General features: G+C 34.7%; 1 protein-coding gene across 10 annotated transcripts in view; it reads right to left on the bottom strand.

Moving 5' to 3' along the window:
* Positions 1 to 3,297: 3,297 nt before the first annotated feature.
* MATR3 (matrin 3) overlaps positions 3,298 to 24,294 on the bottom strand; it is a 30,786-nt gene continuing 9,789 nt past the window's right edge. For 2 of the 10 annotated variants that reach the window (XM_081090796.1, XM_081090798.1), the window contains exons 2-15: positions 21,905 to 22,994; positions 17,074 to 17,135; positions 16,127 to 16,168; positions 15,507 to 15,619; positions 15,220 to 15,272; positions 14,147 to 14,272; positions 13,125 to 13,250; positions 12,791 to 12,958; positions 11,927 to 12,058; positions 11,517 to 11,560; positions 11,049 to 11,421; positions 8,262 to 8,484; positions 7,685 to 7,806; positions 3,298 to 5,491 (exon numbers count right to left, since the gene is read on the bottom strand). In XM_081090796.1, coding sequence (XP_080946922.1) covers positions 5,441 to 5,491; positions 7,685 to 7,806; positions 8,262 to 8,484; positions 11,049 to 11,421; positions 11,517 to 11,560; positions 11,927 to 12,058; positions 12,791 to 12,958; positions 13,125 to 13,250; positions 14,147 to 14,272; positions 15,220 to 15,272; positions 15,507 to 15,619; positions 16,127 to 16,168; positions 17,074 to 17,135; positions 21,905 to 22,816 — 2,547 coding nt within the window. In that variant the 5' untranslated portion in view covers positions 22,817 to 22,994 and the 3' untranslated portion in view covers positions 3,298 to 5,440. Of the gene's footprint in view, positions 5,492 to 7,684; positions 7,807 to 8,261; positions 8,629 to 11,048; positions 11,422 to 11,516; positions 11,561 to 11,926; positions 12,059 to 12,790; positions 12,959 to 13,124; positions 13,251 to 14,146; positions 14,273 to 15,219; positions 15,273 to 15,506; positions 15,620 to 16,126; positions 16,169 to 17,073; positions 17,136 to 21,904; positions 22,995 to 24,294 lie in introns of all 10 variants that reach the window. The other 8 variants (XM_081090797.1, XM_081090804.1, XM_081090802.1 and 5 more) reach the window with 7 other exon arrangements.

Raw genomic sequence — 24,294 nt, 5'->3', positions numbered from 1 at the left:
ACAATGGAGTATTCAGCCTTTAAGAAGGAAACTCGGCAGTATACTACATCACATTAAGTGAAATGACACAAGACATTTTGATTTCACTTATATGAGGTAGTAAAAATCACAGACAACTTGCATGATGGTTGGGAAGAGCTGGAATTGCTGTCACTGTTTAATGGGTATAGTATTAAAAGATGAATTTATGGGGATAGGTGATAGTACACTACAATCGTATCACCACTTAAAAATGGTTAAGACAAATTTTATGTGTATAAAAAAAGAACCCCAAACAAAAAACTTGTCAGATTTAAGGTTTTCACAGAAGGGTGATGTGTGCCTACATGTGTGGAGTACTGGAGGGCAGAGGCCAATACCTCTTCTCCAGCCAAGTCAAGCCCTTCCCTGCTGCTGGTTTTGGGCAGATTGGCTGCTCCTTAAAATGATATGGGTTTGCCCTAGCCAGTTTGGCTCAGTGGATAGCATCGGCCTGCAGTCTGAAGGGGCCTGGGTTCGATTCCAGTCAGGGGAACATGCCTGGTGTGTGGGCTTGATCCCGTGTGGGGCATGTGGGAGGTAGCTGATCAGTGATTCACTCTCATCATTGATATTTCTCTCTCTCCCTTTCTGAAATAAATATATATACACCAATAATCATCTAAACTGCAATCCCTTTTCCACAGGCTCAGGGCACTACAAAATAAATTAGAATGCAGAGATTTTCCAGACTTCTGCTTTTTTTGTGAGAAAAGCAGATTCTGGGAAACAGCACCCGAGATTTTAAAATATTACAGATGTCCTACTATCAGAGTGGGAATGTTGACTTTTGTGTACTACACACAACAGATTGCCCTTTTACCTTTTCATATTCTCTACTGAACACTTGGCTTTAGAGCTCTTCAATGCTGTGATAATTATAAAACTTCCTAAGAACTCTTAAGTTCAAGAAAAGGTCTGAAAATTTTAGGTCCTTTAAGTCTTTTAAAACTTATTACCCGAGTCTTCACATCCAGAATTTTTCCTATATGATCTCAAATAATTTGGTACCTATATCTTCATTTACCTAATTAGTATTTTTTTAAAGAAAGGTAATCTGAATATTTAATTGGGCAGGAGGGGAAAGCCACGCAGATTTTCAGGGAGAATTTGGTGTTGATATGGTGTGAAGTAGTTTTAGGGAGTAACCATTGGAAAGCAGAAATGTGGAGAAAATTACTTCTAAAATTCACACTGCAATGAGAATATTCCTCAAGAGAGCATTTTAAGTACCCTTAATTACCTCTTAAGTACCACACTATTCTTTGAGAGTAACTTTCCAGAGACTGGGGCACATGGGACCCAGTAACAAGGTTGTATAGAGCGTCGGCATGAGGACCAGAGAGTCCCAAGTTCAACTCCAGTCAAGGGCATGTGCCTTGGTTGCAGGCTCCTCCCTGGCCTGGGCCCTGGTCGGGTCTCATGCAGGAGGCAACCAATCGATCTATCTCTCGCATCAATGTTTCTCTTTCCCTCTCCCACTCTAAAAATCAATGAAAAAATACCCTCAGATGAGGATTAACAAAAAATAAAAGAGAATAAATGCTAATTTCTTTTGCCTGTTACTCAAAAAGGTTTGATCTAAGGTGGGAGATCCTCAAATATCAACCCCAAAGCCCTGGCCCTAGTTTCTTTCCCCACAGAAAAACCCAACTCGGCCGGTGCCTGACACTTTTCCTTGAGCTTTCTTCCATGTACCTGGAGGTGAGAAACCCATTGAAAAAAGTGGTTCCTGGCCAGGCCAGCCTTGAATGTACCGGCCCATTAGAGCTCAGGGCAGTGAGGAACAGTTCCAGAATGCTAATGAAGCCCAACTCTCACCAAGTGTAACCTCAAGCTATGTGCTTCATCGCAGGAGACAAAAATAATTAAGCTCTAACCAGGATCAATCACAGCAAGTTAATTGTAGCCGATAGTGAGAGGTAGCTACTTCCATTTTACTGTTCACTCAAAACTAACACAGTAGGTCTTATGAAGCTTTTCATTAACTTCTACATTGTGATGGAGTGGTAAGGCAGCCCCACTGGTGTGGTTCAGGGACAGCCTCAACCCATGAACCAGGGCGCATGCCTATGTTGTTAACTTGATTCCCAGTAGGGGGCATGCAGGAGGCGGCTGATTGATGATTCTCTCAAGTATGTTTCTATCTCCATTCCTCCCTTTGAAATCAATAAAAGAAAACAAACAAAAAACCCTCTGGCCCAGCAAAATAGTGAATTCCCAAGACTTAATGTTTCTGCTCCATCCTTGAAATGTCTGACTGAATGCATTAGGTCCCCAAAAGATTACAATTTAAATATTCTGAGCAAAAAAATAAAGGATAGACTTGTTTCAAAAATGGGGTGGCCTTCACCCATTTTTAAAGAAATGCTTTCCTGCCCGACTAGGCTCAGTGGTTGAGCATCGACCTATGAACCAGGAAGTCACATCTCGATTCCCGGTTGGGGCACATGCCCAGGTTGCAGATTCCAACACCAGTGTGGGGCATGGAGGAGGCAGGCTATTGACTATGATCCTCTCTCATCACTGACACTTTTCTCTGTCAAATCAATAAAAATATTTTAAAGAAGAAACAGAAATGCCTGCCCAGGCCCCCAAATGAAGATTATTTTTGTTTCCTTTAATTTTCGATTTGAAACAATAGCAAAACCAGTTCTTTTAAGTAATAGTATCTATATTAGACATCTCACTGAAAATGCCTATCAGAAAACACGTCTTGCCCTGACTGGTGTGGCTCAATTGGTTGAGTGTCGTTCCGTGCACCAAAAGGTCCCCTTTTCGATTCCCAGTGAGGGCGCACATACACAGGTTGCAGGTTCGATCCCCAGGAGGGTACACATGGGAGGCAAATGATCAATGTTTCTCCCTCTAAAAAAGCAATAAAATATTTAAAAAACAAAACAAAACACTTCAGCTATAGGTAAAGCAATTTCATCAAAAGTGTGACCTCTATTCTTGACATCACCATCATCCATAACTTGTTAAAAATGCAAATTGAGACCCAACTGAAACCTAACACATCAGAAATTCTAGGAGCAGGACTCAGCAATGTTTCAGCAGTTTCCAGGTAATTTTGATGCACTACTATAGAGAACCACTAGTACAGTATAAAGGAAAAAAAATCTCAGCCTTACCCGACATTCACAGGATAGGAACCAGAGCCAAAGGGGCACGCACTTTCCACTCAATCCTTGAGTTTTCAGCTATATTCAATGGAGATGAGTAAGGGAATGTACAGAAATGCTCTGCACACTACTATAAATTTTCTTCAACAGCCTACAGACTCCAAACATTTTTATTAACTTAATTTTAAAAAAACCACCCTGCAGCATTCCTGCAGATTTCTACTACACACCAAGAACCTATTTTACTGTTTAAAGACACCAAAAATCAACTGCGAACAAAGCCAGATAAAAATTTGTGTATTCTTTCTGCTTTTACAACCTTAATAACACCTGCCATAATAATTAATAGGTGTTCCTAAGAGTTTCCCTCAAAAGAATTGACTTAAGATTAAACTAAATACTAAAATTGAGGTGGGAAAAACGTTCTTAAACTTTACAGCAAGTTTGAGTAGAAACATTGCTAAATAAAGGTTTGCATAATCTGAGAAATAGCTATTACAGGTTTATTTAAAACTATCAGTTAATGAGATGTTCTGCTTTCTAAATACTATGAAAATATTAAATATTTTTTTCTACAACTTGGTACACTGACAAAGTAGGACCTCTGGGAAAAAAGCTATTATTGACAGAAAACAATTAGGAATGCTGTTGTACACATAAAGCTTTGTTGTTGCTGTTAGGTAAAAGTCAGAATTAAACAAAATTGGGTAATTAGTAAAGGCCAAAATTAAACTGCACAAGTAAACTGGCAAGGATTTTTTTGTGCATGTTACATTAAAAAATTATCATCTGACCCTTCAAAGAAAGAGCATAAAATTGCATCCAACTATTTGATATATCATTTGATACACCTGGACCTAAGTGTTTCAAAAAGAATTCATAAGTTATTTTTTAAATTAAAAAATAAAATTGAGAACAGATAATCCTGAAAACCAAGAATCCTAACATATCTTAAGAGGCTGCTACAACTAATTCTTGCTATTACATGTTATTTCCAATTTGACTATTAAATAAGCATGCCTAAACATCAGTGTTTGCTATTTCTTCGTCTTTAGCATTTTAAGCTCCCAAGGTTTTAAAAACCCATAAACAGCCCCGTTTCTTGGTTATGTAACAGGAACAAGAAATCCACCAGCACCAAAACTTTAAAATTCAGATCTTTAGTAGCACTCTTTAGAACACTTTAGATTTAAAATGTAGTAATTTGTTAAAACATGCAAAAAAGTGTAACAGCAAATAAAAACCACAACTGACAAATTATATTGGTTAACATTTCAAACATGTATAACCAATGAACATGACCTAGATTTTTATTGGTATTTCACCTCAGAAACTTGAATCCACAGATATAAGCAGTATATAACCAGAAAGTTACAAGTAAACACAGATAATACATGCAAATTTCTGTTCACAAAGATCACATGTGCAGGTATATGGATTAGAAGCGTGCGTTTAGATTATGGCCAAACTGTTTTTAAATGCAGAAATGTAAAATTACATCTTGAAAATATGAAAAGATGGTCTACACACTTCAAAAATCAAATGTTGCTTATACCAGATGTATGACAGCTACAGGATTCAAGTGACAAGCAATAAGGTCTATAGAAATTAATACTGGTCAAAGAGAATGAGAATATTTTTACATTTCACTGAAAATACATTGACTACTAGAAAACAAAATCTAGCAGAAACTTAGGGGAAAAATTACAAAATCTAATGCCAGTTACTTAATATTTCTTATTACCTAAACAACAGCATAACATTAAAAGAAAACTGCACCTGTATTTTAATTGCTAACTTCAGTTAATGAAGTTACCAAAAAATGAAATGCAATCAAAAAAAGCTTCAAACGCCAAATGAAAAGTCTGCAAGGCTCAGATTAAAAGGTGGAATGTTTCAGATGAAAAGTAATAAAAATACAACTGGTTTTGTTCTTTATTGAATGGAATCGAAAGTTTTGACATTTCTTTGAAGCTTAGAACTACTAAATTTCATTTCTTTGAATAGTTCTACGTATCATTTTTTTAGTGGTGCAAGTTGTCTCAAGTAGCTTACGAAGTCAGTCTCTACAAAGTACTTGTCTGTTACCATTCTGATAAAACAAAAATTCTTCATTAATTTAACCGTATGTGTTTTTGCTATAACACTTAACACAAGAACAGACACCTATTATTTTTCCACTAAAACAAAAGAGTACAATAGTTTTCTTCTAACTATCAGTATTGTATTTAAAAAAGGTTAACATTAAAAACGAAGAACTATTATTTTCCTTGAAATCGTTAAGCTTCTTGCACATCTTAAGTTTCTTTCTTCTGCCTGCGTTCTTCTGCCAATTTATTCAGAAATTTCTGAAAAGTAAAAAAATTTAAAGGTGTTGAGTTCCTTAAGAGAAACACAAATTAATTAACTCCAAAATAAAACAGTCTATCCAGATTTGGGGATTTGAGTGTAATTTAACCTATAATCTTATCACTATTTTAAAAGATTCAGTTATTCCTATTAGTGTACAAAACTAAAATGGTCCAAAACACTACAATAAGGCATGGGAAAATAATGGTGAAATGTGAAAAACAATCACTTCAATGTGTAATTAACACTAATTTATGAAGATGAGAAAATCTCAAGACCACAGTTACATAGAATTGCTACCACTCCAAGAACATCAGTTAAAATGACATGAATTTATTTAATGCCCCCTTCCAGTAAACCAAGTGGGCAGCCTTTTCTTAAAGGGCCAGCAGTAAATTTTGTAGGTCTGTGAACCATTTGGTCTTTATTTCAACTATTCAATTCTGCCACTACAACAATGTAAGTAGCCATAAACAATCATTGTGGCTGTGTCCCTAGAAAACTTTATTTATAAAAGAAGGTGGTTGGGCTGCAAGTGTAGCTTGCTGACCCCTGTATTAGATGTGTAACCTCTAGAGCTCCTGGACTCCAAAGATCTGTTAAGACGTTAATAAAAGTAAAAAAAATAAAATAAAATAAAAATAAATCTACTGTAAAACATTCAAAGTTTCTTTACTTTTGGCTGAAATTTATCAACTGTGTAGTTATTGTAAATTGATGAAGATTAGAAGCCATTATATCCTTAAAAAGAAGAAAAATTACCATCTTGGAAAGTATCAAGTAATTTATCCTTAGCAAGATATTGTATTACATAATATTTTTTAAAGTATTCTTTATTCTCACTTTTAAAATTTATTAATTTGAGAGAGAGAGAGGGAGAGACGAAGGGAGAGAGAAACATCAATTTGTTGGCTCACTTATTTATACATTCATTGGCTGACTCTTGTATGTACCCTAACTGGGGATCAAACTTGCAACCATGATGTATGGGGATGATGCGCTAACCAATTGAGCACCTGGCCAGGGCTACATAATAATTCTTAAAGTTGACAAATTCATTTAAAATAGGAAATAAGAGAGCTACCTCTTATAGAATATCTAGAAAATTAGAATAGCTAGAAAATATTAGAAAGCATGGTATTCTTTATAAAGTGTCAAGCAACCAGAGACCACTTTTATATTTATATATCTCTAGGTAATACATATCGTTTCTGCCATCAAACAGCTTAATCAGATGAAATATATAAAATTATCCCTACTGTTGAAAATAACCACCATTCTTTTTTCATATCCATGATAAGATACTCACAGCAAAGAACGCATTTAAAACATGTGATACTGCAAAGAACTAGATTTCCTAAATTCAATGTTATCCTAATAAATGCATAGAACATGTTGGATGACTAACTACTCTTGTAATTTTGTGTTACAGAACAGTTACCTACAATTATGAGTGCTCAACTCCTCTACTTTTAGGGTTTTTCCCTGTTATCCATCTCATTATTCCGTCCTTAAAGAAGCCACTAACTAAAATACCCACTTTAAGAAATCAACTGAAGGACTTGTATTAAGCATAACCAATGGACGCAAGACACTAGGGGTGAGGGGTGAGGGCATGTGCCGGGGAATAGGGGAGGCTAGGGGGAGGTCAATGGGGAAAAAAAAAGAGACATATGTACTACTATTTGTAATACTTTAAACAATAAAATAGAATTTTAAAAAAATCCAAATAGGTATTTGGATTATTTTTTGCTCTATGCATTTACCCCTTTAACTTTATATCCTGTTAATCATAAAACTTACTGAAGAGTGTCATTATTAGTAAATAATAAAGTCAATGTAAAAATCATTAAGTATGACAGGACATAGTACTTTATGAAGCTAAAAAGGCTTTATGTCACTTGGTCTTCAGGCTCCCAGTATTTTCCAAATTAGACAAATTACAGCCCAATATCCATTTGAGAATATTAAAAATAAATTTAATTTTATTACAAAATTTTTAACATGGTTAGAAATTATTAAATTATCATTTAATTAGAAGATACTATAAAAAGTGGCAGAATAGATGTTTCTAGAATTAAACTGCTTATGGCCCATCAATAAAGAAAAATGTTATATACATGCTTTACTCTCCATTAGCTTACACTATTTGTTTTCACAAAAGAACTGTCCTCTTTCAGATTTAGCCTTACCTTTAATTTCTGATAATGAGGAAGGCTGCTGCAATGAGTATTCTTTGCAACTTCTTCATTTGTATAAAAGAGTGAACACAGCTTACAGTAAAACCCTGTTTTAGGTATCACATAGTCTATACCTAGAACACAAACATATATTCTTACAAATTCAGTAAACTGAGTAATTTAGTGTTCTCAAATGTTATTTTTGTGTGAGAAGTCCAAATGGCCTAAGCTAAAACAAAATCCAACAACAAAAAATGACATTAGTTAATAGTTGTATTTAATTGATGTTCAAGGTCCCACCTAATTATACTCTTAAAAAAGGCAGAAACATAACAGGTAAACAAAACAAAAAGCCAGTGAAGTTCTTAGAAAGCTTTGAGAAAAGAATACATTTCTGTAATGATAACAAAAGATAATACAAAATCAGGAGACTTGGGTAAGAAAAAAAAGAATATATCAATTAAGATTAACAAATTATTCTATACAAAAATAAATAAAATGCTACCAGAGCTTATGTAAGACCAATTTAAAAATCTTATATAAGAGTTTGGGAAGGGTGAGAGGAGAAGAACAAAACCTTAAATCTCACCAACAGGAACATTGGGTTGATAGGGTCCAATCCTATACTCATCTGGGATTGTATAGTCCTCCTTGTTTTCATCACTTTGGCCATCTGCATTCTCACTTGTATCTTTGTTGGGATCATCAGCATTCTCAGCAGATTCAGCACCTGGTTCCGTATTTTCCTCATTTTTAATTCCATTTTCCAACGCTGCTTCATTTTCTTGATCAAGTTCCTCGATCTTGTCCACCTTAATTTCAACCAAACCATCATCATTTTTGTCACCAGATTTAAATGCCATGCCCGATTTACGAAGTTTCTGAAGCTCCGAATCTTCCTCATCACCAACCTCATCTAGAGTGACAAAACCTTCCATATTCCCTGGGAAACGACGCTGTTAAGAAAGACAAATTTACTCTGCAACAATTATCCTGCAGCATCCCTTCCATTTGCTTTACTTAAAGGGAAAGGGACAGCGTCTTTGTCTTTATTCATTCTCTCAAAATACTGACTTTTTCCCCTCTAAAAATCACTGATTTTAAAAAACTTAGCTTGTTTTAAAACTAAATAATTGAAGGCTTGCCTTATGCGGAGAGCAAAAAATAGATGAGGATAGTCATATTCTAAGCGTTTGGAGACTTTTATATTTCTAGAAAATCTATCTATCTATCTATCTATCTATCTATCTATCTATCATCTATAGATATAAAAGGCTAATATGCAAAGTGTCCCCTCGGGAGTTCAATTGCTTGCTATGACATGCACTGACCACCAGGGGGGTGGCGCAGAACAGAGGGAGGCCCCAATCAGCCCCGATCGCTGGCCAGGCCTAGGGACCCTACCCGTGCATGAATCTGGTGCACTGGGCCTCTAGTATATCAAGTAACTGATTAGTTATAAATAACTTAATGATGCCCTCTGGAAAATAGTATCTTGTGACACAACTGTTTTTTAGAGAATACCCAATCCAAAACAGTGTAGCAGTTAAAAAAATAAAATTTAAAAAAATCAAGCTCTGGAGAATGATGGCCTAGGCTTAAATTTTGGCTTGACCACTTATAAGTAGTATGGCCACTGACAATTAATAAACTTCTCCATGCCTCAATTTCCTCATTCATGAAATAGGGATAATGATAATGAAGACATCTGTTGCATATGGTTACTGTGAGGGTTAAGCTAATTAACATATAAAGAGCTTACAAAAATGCATAGCATGCAATACATGTTTAATAATCACAAGCTCTTTAAGAGTCTGGAGGTAAAAATTTCTAATAGTTGGCCCTACTCAGTTTGGCTCAGTGGATAGGGTCCCAGGTTCGATTCTGCTCAAGGGCAAGTGCAGGAGACAACCAATCGATGTGTTTCTCTCACCCTGATGTTTCTGTCTTACCCTCTCTCTTTCCCTCTCCCTAAAAATCAATGGAAAAATATCCTCAGGTGAGGATTAACAACACAAAACTTTCTAATAGTTGAATGTTGTTTAGAAAGAAACCATAGAATAGGATTTAAAAAATCTAATTTTGCCGAAACTGGTTTGGCTCAGTGGATAGAGCATCAGCCTGCGGAATGAGAGGTCCCGGGGTCAATTCCGGTCAAGGGCATGTACCTGGGTTGCGGGCACATCCCCGGTGGGGGATGTGAAAGAGGCAGCTGACCGATGTTTCTCTCTCATCGATGTTTCTAACTCTATCTCTCTCCCTTCCTCTCCGTGAAAAATCAATAAAATATATTAAATAAATAAATAAATAAATAAATAACCTAATTTTAAAAAAACCATAGGCCCAGTGTACAAAATTCCTGCACTGGGGATAGGGTGGGGGTGTCCCTCAGCCTGGCCTGCACCTTCTTGCAGTCCGGGAGCCCTCTGACAGCTTAGGCCCGCTCCCCGCCGCCACTAATGTGCTTTCCAGTCATCAGCCCAGCTCAGGGCACTGGCTGAGCGGTGCTCCTCCTGTGGGAGCGCACTGACCACTAGTGTGTGTCACAGCAACCGGCAGCTCTGCCATTCGGTCAATATGCATATTAGCCTTTTATTAGATAAAAAAGGGTTTATGTATTGATTTTTAGGAAATGGAAGAGAGGGAGGGCATGCGAGGAGAGAAACATTAATTTGTTGTCCCACTCATGTATGCATTCATTGGTTGAGTCTTGTATGTGACCTGATGACTGAACCTGCAACCTTGGCCTCGGGACCACACTACAACCTAAGTACCTGGCCAGGGTTCAAGAACCATTTAATGTAAGTGGCTTCAAAGACATTTTAATGCTCCTATCCTTAGTAAACATGGGTCTTTGCTTTATTTATTGTTCCTTGTATCATGTACCTATTTTTATATTCATCTTATATGCTATTTGTAACATCTATTCTAAGAAAAATATTTTAAAAGTTACTGAAATATCTGATCAAGTGTACATTTCCCATATAGGAAGAATTTTTACTTTCAACAATTTTTTAATGAGTGGAAATGTTTTAATCATCTTTTGGTCAGTTAATTTATTGCAAAATCATACCTCATCTTTTAAAAAACAAGCTGAACTATACAGCTGCCTCAAAGTACTTACAATGTAGAAGTATATATAGTTTTAAGTATTTTCCCTTCATTACTAAGAAGTCCTCTTTTTGCACTGTCATTTTTGGGCAACTTTAAGAGGTCCTATTTAATCTAATTATTGCAGAGTTTAGACTTAAATGCTTGTATTATAGTTCACACCTAATATAAGTGACTGAATCTCTTTAATCTGCTAAGGTAAATAATTTGAAACATTTATCTGTCTAGTTTTCTATTAAAACAGATCAATACAATCTTCCTTTACCTTTTTAAGCTTCTTCTTTGCAGCTGAAGCACTCGCATTTCCATCTTTTTTCACAGCTTTGTCTGAAGGTTCCTTTTTCCCATCAGAAGTCACATCACCTAAATTAGCAAGATCTGTCTCATCTCCCACTGAACTGCCACTTTCTAGCAGTGCTGCTGCTTCTTCTTCATCTACCAGTAGCTCATCTTCGGATTCTAGAAGCATGCTGGGTTCTTGTTCTGCCTGGTCATCTTTTGTATCTTTTTCACCATCTTCACCTGACTTTTCTTCTTGTTCTTTACCTTCAGTTGTACCTTCAGTCTTCTGGGAACCATCAGTTTTGGTTTTCTTATCGCTTGGAGATTCTTTGCCATCTGGAGAATAAGATCTTTTTCTGAAATCAAGGAGATATACATCAATTAATTCTGAGTTGGAAAACAATAGTTTAATATACCATTATTTACACACACACAAACAAAATGAAATTACCGGGATTTATCTTTTTTCAGCAAGTCAATGCCTCTGTTAGGAATCTAAAAATACAAAATTTTGCGTTAAATTAACATATTAAAATATTCACTTGCAGAATACATAATTATCCAGTTAATTAATAACTGATGACCATCCTTCATATAACCAACTAAGCTTATTCCATCCCTATAAACATACCTAAGAATTTAAGGTAACTTTAGTCAGCAGTTTTTTTACAATCAACATTTCAATTAATCAGTGGATAATAAACATTTTGGTAGCAGAACTTTGTTCAAAGAATCCAGGTGCTTTTACAGAACAACAGATAGAAAACTTCTGCTACTAAGGAAGACCAGAAAAAAAAGAGGAGGTTGCTTTCTTTCAATTACTAAACCCAATATTCGTAAGACAAATCAAGTTCTACATACCCTTAGTACCAATTTTTTGTATTTTTCAGACAGGTCAACTTTCACACATCTCCCCTGAAACCAAAGGGCCTTTTTCAAACAGTGGTCAACCATTGCCATAGCATCTTCTCTGGTCTCCATCTCAATAAAGGCCTTAAAAAGTTAGAAAGATTATTTCTTAGAGAACTGTATATAATATGGTGCTTACTATTCTTTCTATCCACTTATTAGGTAGGACCAAATATAAAACTACCTATATACAGGCTTCCTGCAAAAAAGTAATAAGCTTAGTAGATATTAATCAAATTCTGTAAGAAAAGAAAAAATTATTAAAAAAATCTGAAAGGATATAAAAAATGCTGTTAAACAAAGTAACTATTAACCCAGCTGTTGTGGCTCAGTTGGTTGAGCACTGTACCCAGGAGGTAGCTGGGTTTGATTCCTGGTCAGGGCACATGCCCAGGTTGCAGGCTCAATCCTCAGTAGGAGATATGCAGGAGGTAGCCAATCAATGTTTCTATTTCTATCTCTCTCCCTCTCTCTGAAACAACAGTATCCCAGTTGAAATAACAAGAGAAAAAAAAAAGGGAGATTAAATACCTACACATAGGAAGATTTTTGGAAGCAAACCCTGGAAACAAATACTGTTAACTAGCCTGAGCAAAAGAGAGCTTTACTTTCCATTTATTCGATGCTTTACCTTATGCATCTACTTCAATGTGGAAGAAAATATCGTGTAGCTAAAAAAATTAATCTATGAGGAGATAAAAAAAATTACTTCCCCGTGCTTTTTTTAAATTTAAAATGAGAATACACAGACACACAAATAAATCTTAAAGCACTTTAAGGAATAGTCTTTTTCAAAATCTCTACATGTATTATTACCTGACTTTTCATCCTCATCAGTATATAATTCTTTATTTTCCCATAAGGCTCAGCAAGCTTAAGGACAGCACTGTCAGAATAGCCAGAATGAGGTAAGTTGCTGAGATGTATCACACGTCCAAGCTCCTGTTTCTGATCAAACTTCTGGTCTGGTTTCCCTTCTGGTTTCTTTAATTTAGTAAATAGGAAAAACGGGCATGTCAAATGTTGGTAGGTACACTATAATTATTAGTTAATATTATCCTAGTTATTAGCAACAATTTAAAGTAGCTAAAGTTAATTAAAATGATATATTAAATGAATGGCAATATAAATCTGAAAAAAAGACATTTACCTTTATTCTTTTATACTTCTGGGATAAATGGACTCTCACTGGCTTGCCAAATACTAATGCTGGTGTGGTTGTGTAATAATCCACTGCAGCCTGAGCATCCTCTGTGGTTGCCATTTCAATAAATGCCTGCAATTGTAAACATAAAAAACAAAACTATTTCAAACATTGTTCAAAGTCTTTCCAGACATAATCAATCATTAAATAAAAAATACTTTCAAAAATCTAAAAGGAGAAAAACCAACATTGCTAGCACGCTGTTTTTTTAAACGTCCCAGATTTTATCTTCATGGCACTGAACTATCACTTATGCCTAATGGACTTGAAATAATGATTTGGCATGATTTTGGTAAAAGTTTTAAATGACATTCCAAAGATTGATCCATTTACAGCCCTTATAGTAATTTAATAATGACAATTTACTGCTCAAGAATCTAAATTTATAAGCTCACTAATTATCTATTAATACTAGAATTTAGCATTAGAATAGGTCCTTGAATAATGTTTCATTACAACATTGATGAGATACCATAAGAACTTGTCTTGCTTATTATAGCCTATGGTAAAAAATGGTTTTGTTATATGTTCTTTTATTTAAAGAACACATTGATATTCATTAAGACTTAAATATTATCATACTTCAACTATTGGCTTTTCATCTACTTCATTCCATATTGATGATTTAAGATTACATTGAGCCCTAGCTGGTTTGGCTCAGTGGATAGAGTATTGGCCTGTGGACTGAAGGGTCCTGGGTTTGATTCCGGACAAGGGCACATGCCCAGGTTGTGGGCTCAATCCCTGGTAGGGGGTGTGCAGGAGGCAGCCGATCAATGATTTTCTCTAATCATTGATGTTTCTACCTCTCCTGCCCTCTTCTCCCTTCTTCTCTGAAACGAATAAAAATATTTTAAAGAAAAAAAAAAGATTATATTGAATTATTTCTCTAATACAAAACCATGCAATAATGTCTTTAGGAAATATATTAGTGATGAATAAATACTATACGTATTTTAAACTCATACCTCATTAATTTTATTTAAGATCAGATGATTTGAAATGACTCCAAATGGTTCCACCAGCTGTAATAATTGATATCTCAAGTTTTTCCCTCGCTGGAAATCCATGATGTGAACAACTCGGCTAGTTTCCTATTCATTGGGAAAGAGAATCAAGTCAATACATCTCTTTAAAAGCAATATGAAACAAGTTATGCACACTAATTTTATAGTCTAGTCTAATGTTAACCAGAACAGATTAAGAATCCTATATAATAAAAGCCTAATATGCAAACAGACCCGTCACTATGAAGCGCACTGACTACTGGTGGCAGACGCTTAATGCAGAAGCTGCCCCCAGCCCGCAGGCCCAGGTTAGCCAAGGTGGGTGTCAGCAGGACCCCTGCCTCCGATTGTCCTGCAGCAGGAGGTGACTGGCGGCGGGGCTGGCAAAAGCCCCCCAATGGCCCTGTTTGCCAGCCAGGCCTAGGGACCCTACCCATGCACATATTTCATGCATTGGGCCTCTAGTTTAAAATACCAACTCATGTAACAGTGATGGCGAACCTATGAAACGCGTACTCATTTTTTTGGTTGATTTTTCTTCGTTAAATGGCATTTAAGTATACAAAATAAATACCAAAAATATAAGTCTTTGTTTTACTATGGTTGCAACTATCAAAAAATTTCTCTATGTGACACGGCACCAGAGTTAAGTTAGGGTTTTTCAAAATGCTGACACGCCGAGCTCCAGAGGTTCGCCATCACTGTCATATAACATTCTAGAGACTTTAAAAACTATACAGGAAATCACGTCAGTGGGGAAGGGTAGATCTCAGGTTCAGAAAACAGTCTCCGCACTGATTTTTAAATTGAATACTATAAACATTACTGGATAGGAAAGTTCTTAAGACCCTGAATCAAGATGAGACCTCTCAACTATAGGCATATTAAAGATTAACTCTGATCAAAGTAATAGAAAAGCCTGATGGCTTTCAAACTATAACAGTCTTTCAATAGAAAGGACTATGACACAAATTCAATTAGCATATCATTCATAAAACAGTAATTACAGTAAAAGCAAGAGTTGAGTTACTAACCACTCTGCCTTTTTGCATGTGTCTTGGTCCTTGCAGGTTCCCATTTCCAGCACCTTTATGTGGGAAAAAGTACTTTTTTATTCTTGTAATAAATATACTTGCTCTAATAGGCTATTTCAATTGAAAAATGAACAACTTTCAAACACTAAAAAGATATTACAAATATGAGCACCATGTCTTTTCATGCAATTATTTTTTAATAACAGTTTAATGAGTCTTCTTTTGCCCATAATCAGTTTATTTTTATGGCAAAACTTCTTAGGGAATAACACAAATTTTATAATCACCCAGATTTCCTCTTGGTCCAACTGCTGGTCCCCCAAGATGAAACGAGGGAGGTGGAGGCCCCAAAATTCCTGGCGCTGGGTTTGTAGATTGTTGCAACATGAAGGGATCACCCCTAGTAATGTGAAGACATGAATATAACAAGCATGATAAAGATGTCCACCAGAAATAATTAAAATTCATTATTAAAACAACCCCCATATAACTATGATTCTAATCTTTGGGGGCATTTATGTGTGAAGCAATGAAGAAAATTCTTAATAGTAATACAATAAAAATTACTATATAAAATAGTTTCTGAAAATTCACCCACAGTATGGAATTGAACCCAGGACCCTTTAGTCCGCAGGCCCACGCTCTATCCACTGAGCCAAACCAGCTAGGGCGGTAAAAACTTTTTATTAACACGAGAGACACAAAAGATACCAGAAAAATTAAAAGAAATGATAAATTGGATTTCATTAAAATGATAAACTTTTTAATCAACGTTAAAATTATAAAAAATAAAATTTCACCCACAGTGACTTTGCCTTCACATTCAATACAAAATATTTTGAAAGTTTAACCTGAATTCCTTACATTGATCTCCTTTACAAACAAAAGCTTAAAATTTTTAACTTACATTGTGTGTCCTGTATCATTGTCAGGGTTCCATTCTGGGTAGCTTTAAAAAGACCAGAAAATTAACTTTAAAATAAAACTGTCCTTTTCACAAAATAGCCTTGTTTGGCCTTTAAAATAGAGGTTACTTATTAGTAAAGTTATAGGAAAGTCTAAGTCTTAAAATATTTAGTTTAAAACATGCCATATATTGATATTTCCCAAAGAAAAACTTCAAAACTACAAATTAATCCAAAGGAATGAAAATAAATTTGTTTTGTACTGCGTGAAAATGTAGGTAATTAATGTTGACTTTTCCCCCCTGTATTTGCTAAGTCTTAAATAGAATCAATACTGTATGAGGAATTAGAAATATGGGCTATATAAGGAAATGAGGACCAACCACACAGGTTTTGCTTTTCCTATATAAGTACCAAGAACACACTAGAAAGGACAGCCCCAACAGAGGTAGGCATATGTGAAACTTGCAACACTAGTGAACAATGGATACTAGTGTGCTGCTTAGGCAGGAAGATTCTCCATGAAATCAATTTTATTCTAGTTTAAACTCAGAAACAAATGTATACCAAAACAAAAAAATACATCCTGAAAGTTTTTGCTTAACAACTAATTTGTAACTTCTATCAACTTTTCCTTTCTTTGTATATTTGATATTTTTAGAGCATGTATTATTGTTACTGAAATACCCTACGTATCAAAAGCTATCTTAAGTCTATTAAAAATCCTCTCAATTTGTATAAAAAGGCCAATGTTTATTTATACTAGAATATTAACAAAAGTATCACTATCACTGCATCTAATATTCCATATAAGATCCCAGATCTAAACATTGCCTATGCAGTAACAACAATGTGGATATTACAAGTAAATGACCAACTCCCCCAAACCAATCAATGGTTGTTTCCAATTCACGATTAAGGATGCTTTAAAGGTATTTCAAACTCCTACATTTCAAGCAGCAGCTGGCATCGACGACTGTGACTTGCTCCATTGATATGTTGACTCCACTCCTGCAGCAAAGTAAATTCGTAGAATTAACAAATATAAAGCTAAAATATTTTCACTTGAACCATTCAAACTCTGGGATGTTAATTTATATGCAGTATCATAGGCTGTACAAACACCTGCACATTCACTAATCACACTGAATTTAAAATCTTTTCTCTGAATCCCTGTATCTTGATCCTGCCCTCAAATACGACATGCACACTCTTGGAAAAACTGGATAACTTGGTTAACATATTAATAGGCCTGACAGGGAAAAGATATAGAGTTAATAATAAAGATCAAGAATAGTAACTGACCTTGCTTGAGATTAGCTAGACATAATTTCTGCTGTAGAACAAACTAAATTATTCATGTCAAATATTAGAATTGCTTTTTTATAGTACTCTAAATATGACAAAATATTCACGCTTATATCTACTTTCCTAGAAAGTATGTTTTAAATGTGAACAATTAGCTAAACATGAAGGTTTTAATTTCATCTAGCCTTTGAGATATGATCCAAGTATACTACAAACATAAAGCTAAGATGATTCAATAGAAATGGCTTTTTTAGAACATATTCCCCATTTACCCCAAATCTAAGTTCCCATTATATTTCCCAAAAATAAAGAAGCAAATTTCAATGCCAGCTCCCAACTTTTAAAGGAGGGAAACGCTGCATTTGGTCAATATTTGCTCCTTTGTATTTATTTCAAATTTAAAGGGATTAACTTTTCTATTTTATGCAAATAAATGTTCGTTTCTTTAGTTAAAAAAAGTAAGTAAATGATTAATGTTTTAAGTAATATAAGAGAGTTGTTAGGAAAAGTAGGCTCTGCTGCCACACCGCCTGGTTCTATTTCCAAGGCATCACTTGCTAGATGTGAATCTCTGGTACAAAACAATTCATTGTGATGCAATATTCTCGTATGGTTTTATAAAAAGTAAATTAAATAAAGATAAACTTCTTATTGCCAGGCACATAGAAAGTGCTCAGAAAGTGAACTATTATTACATTGCTAGTGAATGCTATCTTGTTTTACAATTCCTGCTGTATGAGTATTATTGTTTCACAAAATGAGGCAACAACTTTTATAACATCCACACTACCTAATGCAATATTTGGAATATAAAACATGGTCAGGCAATGTTTTAAAAAAAGGCTCTCACGAGCTGAATTAAAACAAAGAACCAAATTTACAAGAGATAACTTTTTGAAAAGCTTTAGAATTGTTTTTATAGACAGGATCCTAAATTTAAAAAACTGATTTATCTTACAAGTTTACAAACATTCTAATAGAATTAACTAAAATCCCATGAGAGAACCAAGATGAAATACATCCAAACAGAATGGCATTTCTCAGAACTTGAAGAGCTATCTCTCAAATCCAGATTGTCTTTTGAATAATGGCTATCAATAAGGAATTCAAAGAGATCTCTCCAGCTGGCTCTACAACTAGATTATTTGGGATATAAAAGGGTTTTACAGGCAAAGCAACAGACCATTGACTTGTTGGAGGCCACTTTTAAAATGGCTGTAAGCAAGAGGCACCATAGGTAAAGTTGATAAAAAACAGAAGAGGGACTCAACAAATAATTTAGAATTTTCGGAACTAAAAATATCCTCAGATTTTATTTATAAAATATCCTTGAAAAGTAGTGTGTTGGGAGAGGAGTTAAGTTACCCTATTAAGGCATGCTTCTAATTCATTGGAGAGGGAAAGGCTAACTAGTTGAACAGAAATTATTTATATCTAACACTCCATGCCCTTTAAAAGGTTCAAACTTACGCTAAAGTGTGGCTGATCTTTCAAGGGACTCAAGTACTAGAAGGAAGGCCAAGATGAAAGAATCAGTTACAAACCACCCCAAACCCACACATTACTAATCTGCACTACCACACCTGATCTTTTACTGTTTGGTTTAAAGTGAGGATTAAGAGTAAAGGGTTTTTAAAAAACTTATAAATCCTTGGATTCTCCATAGAGGTTAACTCTCATATCAGATTAAAAAAGAATAAGGATTCTCTTTTTGAATTCAGAAGTTCTGTAGGAAAACCAAGTTATATAAGAAAGGATAATTTGGAGAAGCACTTTTGGAATGGCAGAATAAAGAATAACATAAGGGCTTCTAGAATAATACTAAAAGGAAAAATATGAACTCAAGTGACAAGACAGTGAAAGGCCAGTTTTCTTTAAGTAAAAGGAATTTGAGGTTGTATAGAAAAGCAACTTGATGCTCTAAAATGACCTTGAAAGAAAGAAAAGCAATACCATCACTGAAAGTCACTTAAATATAATAAATGATGACAAATTAGATGAGGTTTTTTCACCTAAAAGTTTCTTATTTCATACTAAGAAGTTCTGATCATGTACGTTACTTAACGTTACCAGTAAGTGAAAAGAACAGATTTTCCAAGTTATGCAGCAATACCAGAGAGCAGGATTAAATATTTTAAAAAATGTCATTATCTACTTTCACCCCAGGAATTTTCTCTGAAGTAACTGTTTCTACATCAGCTATCAAAAGAGTAAGAACCACTGCTAAATGTAAAAATTTAATTATTTTTTTCAATAATGCAGGTATCCAGAAAACATCAGCTATGTTAAGGAAACTACATTGAGAATTCAGGTGGTTACACTTCTTAAAATTGGTCCAAATTACAAATACACATTTTGTAAATTAAGCAATCAAAGGACCTCTAAACTAGTTCTTAAATATTCCCAATATTGTCAGAAAACCAAAACTAGGTAGGGCCTAAGCATTTTTACACGTTAAAAGTACCTCTTATACTAGAGTTAGGGTATCTTACTCTTGAACCCAAAGTTTCACCAAATATTTTTAAACTGTTCTTTTGTTTGTTTAGACCCCATTTACTATTATTTACTAATATCACTGTTTAGGAACTAGAGGTAGCAAAATTTGGAGAAAAAATAATTCTATATATAAAACAAACTTTTCTGATTCAGGTCCTCCTGTGGTTTCCTTTTGTGTTCCTTTACTCAATTGATTTTCTATGTGCAATCAACAAGGTCAAATTATGCTCAGTCAAAAGGAGACTTCTAACAACAGGTTTTGATTTATTACTCCAGTAAGAAAGATGTTAAGTCCCTTAAAATCACTTTCATTTGAGATATGTAACTAGTGATTTTCCTTGGAATTTAGAGATCCTACCTGAAAACATCAGTCAATATTGCCATTACTGCAAAAAGGCAAGGAGTAATGAAAACATTTTGTGTCACCAAAGTTTAATGGACTTTTTTATTAAGCAAACTCCCATCAGACCTAGAACTTGAAGTTCAATACTGAACAAAAACTACATCCCATAATATATACTTAGTATTAGCCAAAAAAATTGAAAAAGGACATTAGTCAAATCACCTATCAAATGAATTTCCATGATTTTGAAATTCTGTATCTTAATGAAAATTGATCTATAATTTTAAATTTAGCATTTAATGTTAATCTATTTTGGTATAGATGAAAATATTTGTGTACTTAAACATACATTAATTCAAAGGATTTTTCTAATACTTCAGAATTACTTTTAAAAAACATTTTTCAAAGTACTCTATAAACTCAAATATAAGTCTCTCCTCTTAATTATCTGTGACAAAAATATTGAGGTCCAGACACTAGATTATAATCTATGATTTAGTTAATTCAAAATCAATACTCACTGAAAAATGCATTTAAACGGAATTGTTATGAATAGAAAATGACCTTTCCAAATGTTACTGTAAATAAAATACCCTATGTAACAGTAACCATCAATTTCATGGCAACATATCCCAGTTAAATAGAAATGAACTATACACCACATCAGGAAAAACGGATGGTCGTGTTGACTTTAAGTCAACTGCACTGTATATTGAAAAAATAATCAGAGAACAAGTAAAATCTAAACATTGAAAGAGAAAAGGACAACATATTTAAAAGAGCATTTTGTAAAAGTTCCCATTTTGCCAGATGTGATAATTAAAGCAAAGGAGAATCGAGATATATAAATATATTTTTTTGTTCAAATGACTATACCAGAAGTCTAAGCCTAAGTCAGAAAAAGAATATGTTTATGAGGAGCACAGAGCAGGATACTGCGGTAACTGATTTTTCCAAGTCTCTAAAGGGATAGATGCAATATGGGATAATAAAAAGTGAGTTTTGAAGTATGTTTAAGAAAGTTGTGGAAAAGGAGAAAAAAAATGATGAAAAATTTCAGTTATAGTATGAGAGTTTGTGTTAAAGGGAAATTAAAAAAGGAAGAATGAACTAATCTAAAATATAAAACATACTGAAACAAACACCAGGGCTCTACATTAACTCTTTCCCTATAGCCACAGATAAGGAAAAAAAGAGAATCTTTCAAGAATCCATCTTTACTACATACAAATCAGCAATCAAGACAGATGGAGAGCTAAAATCTAGCATCCTGAATGGCAGAGCATATTGACTGCAAAAAAAAAAAAAATACTTAAAACAATTCAACAAAGCAGACAAAAAACTGCTTAAATATGAATAAGAAGATTATACTGATGCCAAAAACCAACAAGATAATCCCAGTGGATGACAGTTTTGTGGCCAGAAGTAATCTCGGCAGATTGTATTAATGTAAAGCCCTGGTTTAAAATGCTCAAAAACCAATTACCTTCCAAATAAAGTGTTCTCAAAAGTATAAAAATTCTTGATCAACTCAGTGTCACCAGACTACAGAATTAGAGTAAAAGATATAGGTAAATACAGAATAGACACTACAATGTACAAGAAATTAGAAGCATCTGTTGTATTAACTCACCTTATTAGAATGAACTGGCAAATCACATATAGAGCACAGATGGGGATAACCCTTCGGTAAGAGTCCATGGAAGTCTTCAATATTGCTACTTGGAGGAGCGCCCCTCTTTTTCTCAAAGAGAGATCTCTCTTGTAAGGGGCCAGGACCACGTCCCATTCTCTCATACTCACTGTCAAATTTATGATAGTTATGCGAGGTCTCACCAAAAAAAGAATCATCCCTACACCTTTCTCCATCTCTTAATCTGTCATCTTCATAATCCATTCTGTCATAATAACCAGATTCTTGAGAACGACTTCCATGGTCATAATCAAGCACTGGGTTGAGACTAGGCCCACGATCATCAAAACTATCTCTTCTAAAGTGCCTTTTTTCTTCCCAATCATCCCTAGGTACTCTGTATGGTGGCTCCCGTGTAGCAGATCTGCCATCTCTACCATAACTCAATGTAGGGCCTTCTTCAGTTCTCCTCCTTTTAAGTTGTAGAAGGATTTGGGGCAAATTCTCAGGAGTTATCTTGTCCTCTGGATAACGACTCAGTTCATCTAAGTCTCTAGCAGACAGACCAAAGCTGGCCAAAATGTTACTGGCCTGGTCTGCATCTCCACGGTGTTGAGAAGACAAAGGGAGTGGACCTCTACTTCCAATGTTAAATATAGACTGCAAATTATGGGAAGAAGTACTAGCAGAAGACAGTGCACTATGAGCTCCTTGTTGATTCAATGAAGAACTCATTCCAAGATTCATTAAACTAGCAAGGCGTGCAGTACCCTGGTTCATCCTTCCAAGAGATGCTGGCATAGTTAAAGACTGGGTAGCAGCAGCAAGAAGGCCTATTCCTGCTGCAGACAGGTCACGCCCATGACCCTGCGTGTCCCTACCGAGAGATGACTGCTGGAATGACTTGGACATTGTAGAACTATCTCTTGGCTAGTTTATAGATTAAAAAAAAATTTTTTTTAAAAGATGGCCAAAAAGAAAGCTCAAACTAGAAAACTAGATTAACTGTGCTTCAAAAAATGGTAACGCCAAGAAAAAGGATCAATAAGGACTGTAGAATCTTCTTCAAGCTGAGAACCAGCAGACAACTCTGTAGAAAAATAAGCAATTTTAGTCATAAATCCCTTTAAGTAGATGCCGTTTTTTAAAGAAAAAAAACTTATGCATCATGTTGATAAAAAAAAAAACATTTAAGATCTCAAACTTACAAGGAACTTATTATATATCTTAAAACAGATTCCAGATGTATGCAGAGCCTGCATATAGATATTTAAAAAGTAATCTTTCATGCTAAAGTTTAACTATTAAAGGGAATTTCATACTAAATTTAAAAACATTTCAATTGAAGGGGTAGATAGATGTCTGAGCACATCAAAATTTCAGTAAAAATATAGATGGGTCTCTTCTTTCAGAAGAATAAAAATACACCCTATAGTATGATGCTTAAGTTCCAGGAGAAGACTAAAAACAAACAAAAATCAATGTCAACAAGTCAAAGATGAATCAGTTGTATTCTGCTTTAGAAAATGAGACCTATAATAACTATCAGAAAGAACCAAGTAAAATCACAAGTAAATGAAGTTAGGTGTCAAGTACCTAGTATAAGATATAAGACCAAACACAATAGCTGAGACCTTTATGTAGCAAAATCAATTGGAGGTGAAGACAGATGTGAAGAAAATTAAGTGGCTTCCTACAGTTCAAGGATTTCTGCACAAATATAAGCCGTATGACTAACTGCCTTCTTACTGTCCACCCTATATCAGGCAGTATTTATTTCATTTCTAATCTTATAAGGTAAGAATTAAGTGTGGTCGGTACAGAAATAAGAGACCTCCCAAGAAAAAAACCCAAATACAGGAAGTGTAGGTGATTTAAAGAAGTGAAACTCTCCAAGTTTAGCATGCATCAACACTCATTTAATGCTCAGGGCTTCAGCACCTCTAGAGTTCAAAACAGGTAAAACTGAAAACAAGATCATGCTTGCATAGGCTTCTGGAAACTTTCCACAAGAATAGTCAAAATCACCTGGAAAATTTAAATTCTGAATATGATCACCCAAGATGTATTTCTGAATGAAATTATTTTCATTTTCTTTCTTAAATCGTTCTTTTATCTCAGAAACAGGTATGTAAGAATTTGCAAAGCATTTATATATGATTCTCATAAAATATTAAATGATGTACATAACAAATGTCCTTGAAACAATTTTTTATAATCGCAACTACATACAGATGTTTTAAATTGTTTGCTATAGAATCCTATTTGGAGGCTCTGTTAAGTTTTTATATGTTTGATGATCCATACACCTAAGCACTGATAGTGCACCAATACATAAAACTTTATTACAGTAAAAACCAGGCAATATAATATTTAATAGTTACAAGTCT

This window comes from Myotis nattereri (genome assembly GCF_964212035.1).
Source record: "Myotis nattereri genome assembly, chromosome: 5".
NCBI lineage: Eukaryota > Metazoa > Chordata > Mammalia > Chiroptera > Vespertilionidae > Myotis > Myotis nattereri.
The sequence above is the reverse complement of the archived record's forward strand: the minus strand, read 5'-3'. Positions and strand labels throughout refer to the sequence as shown.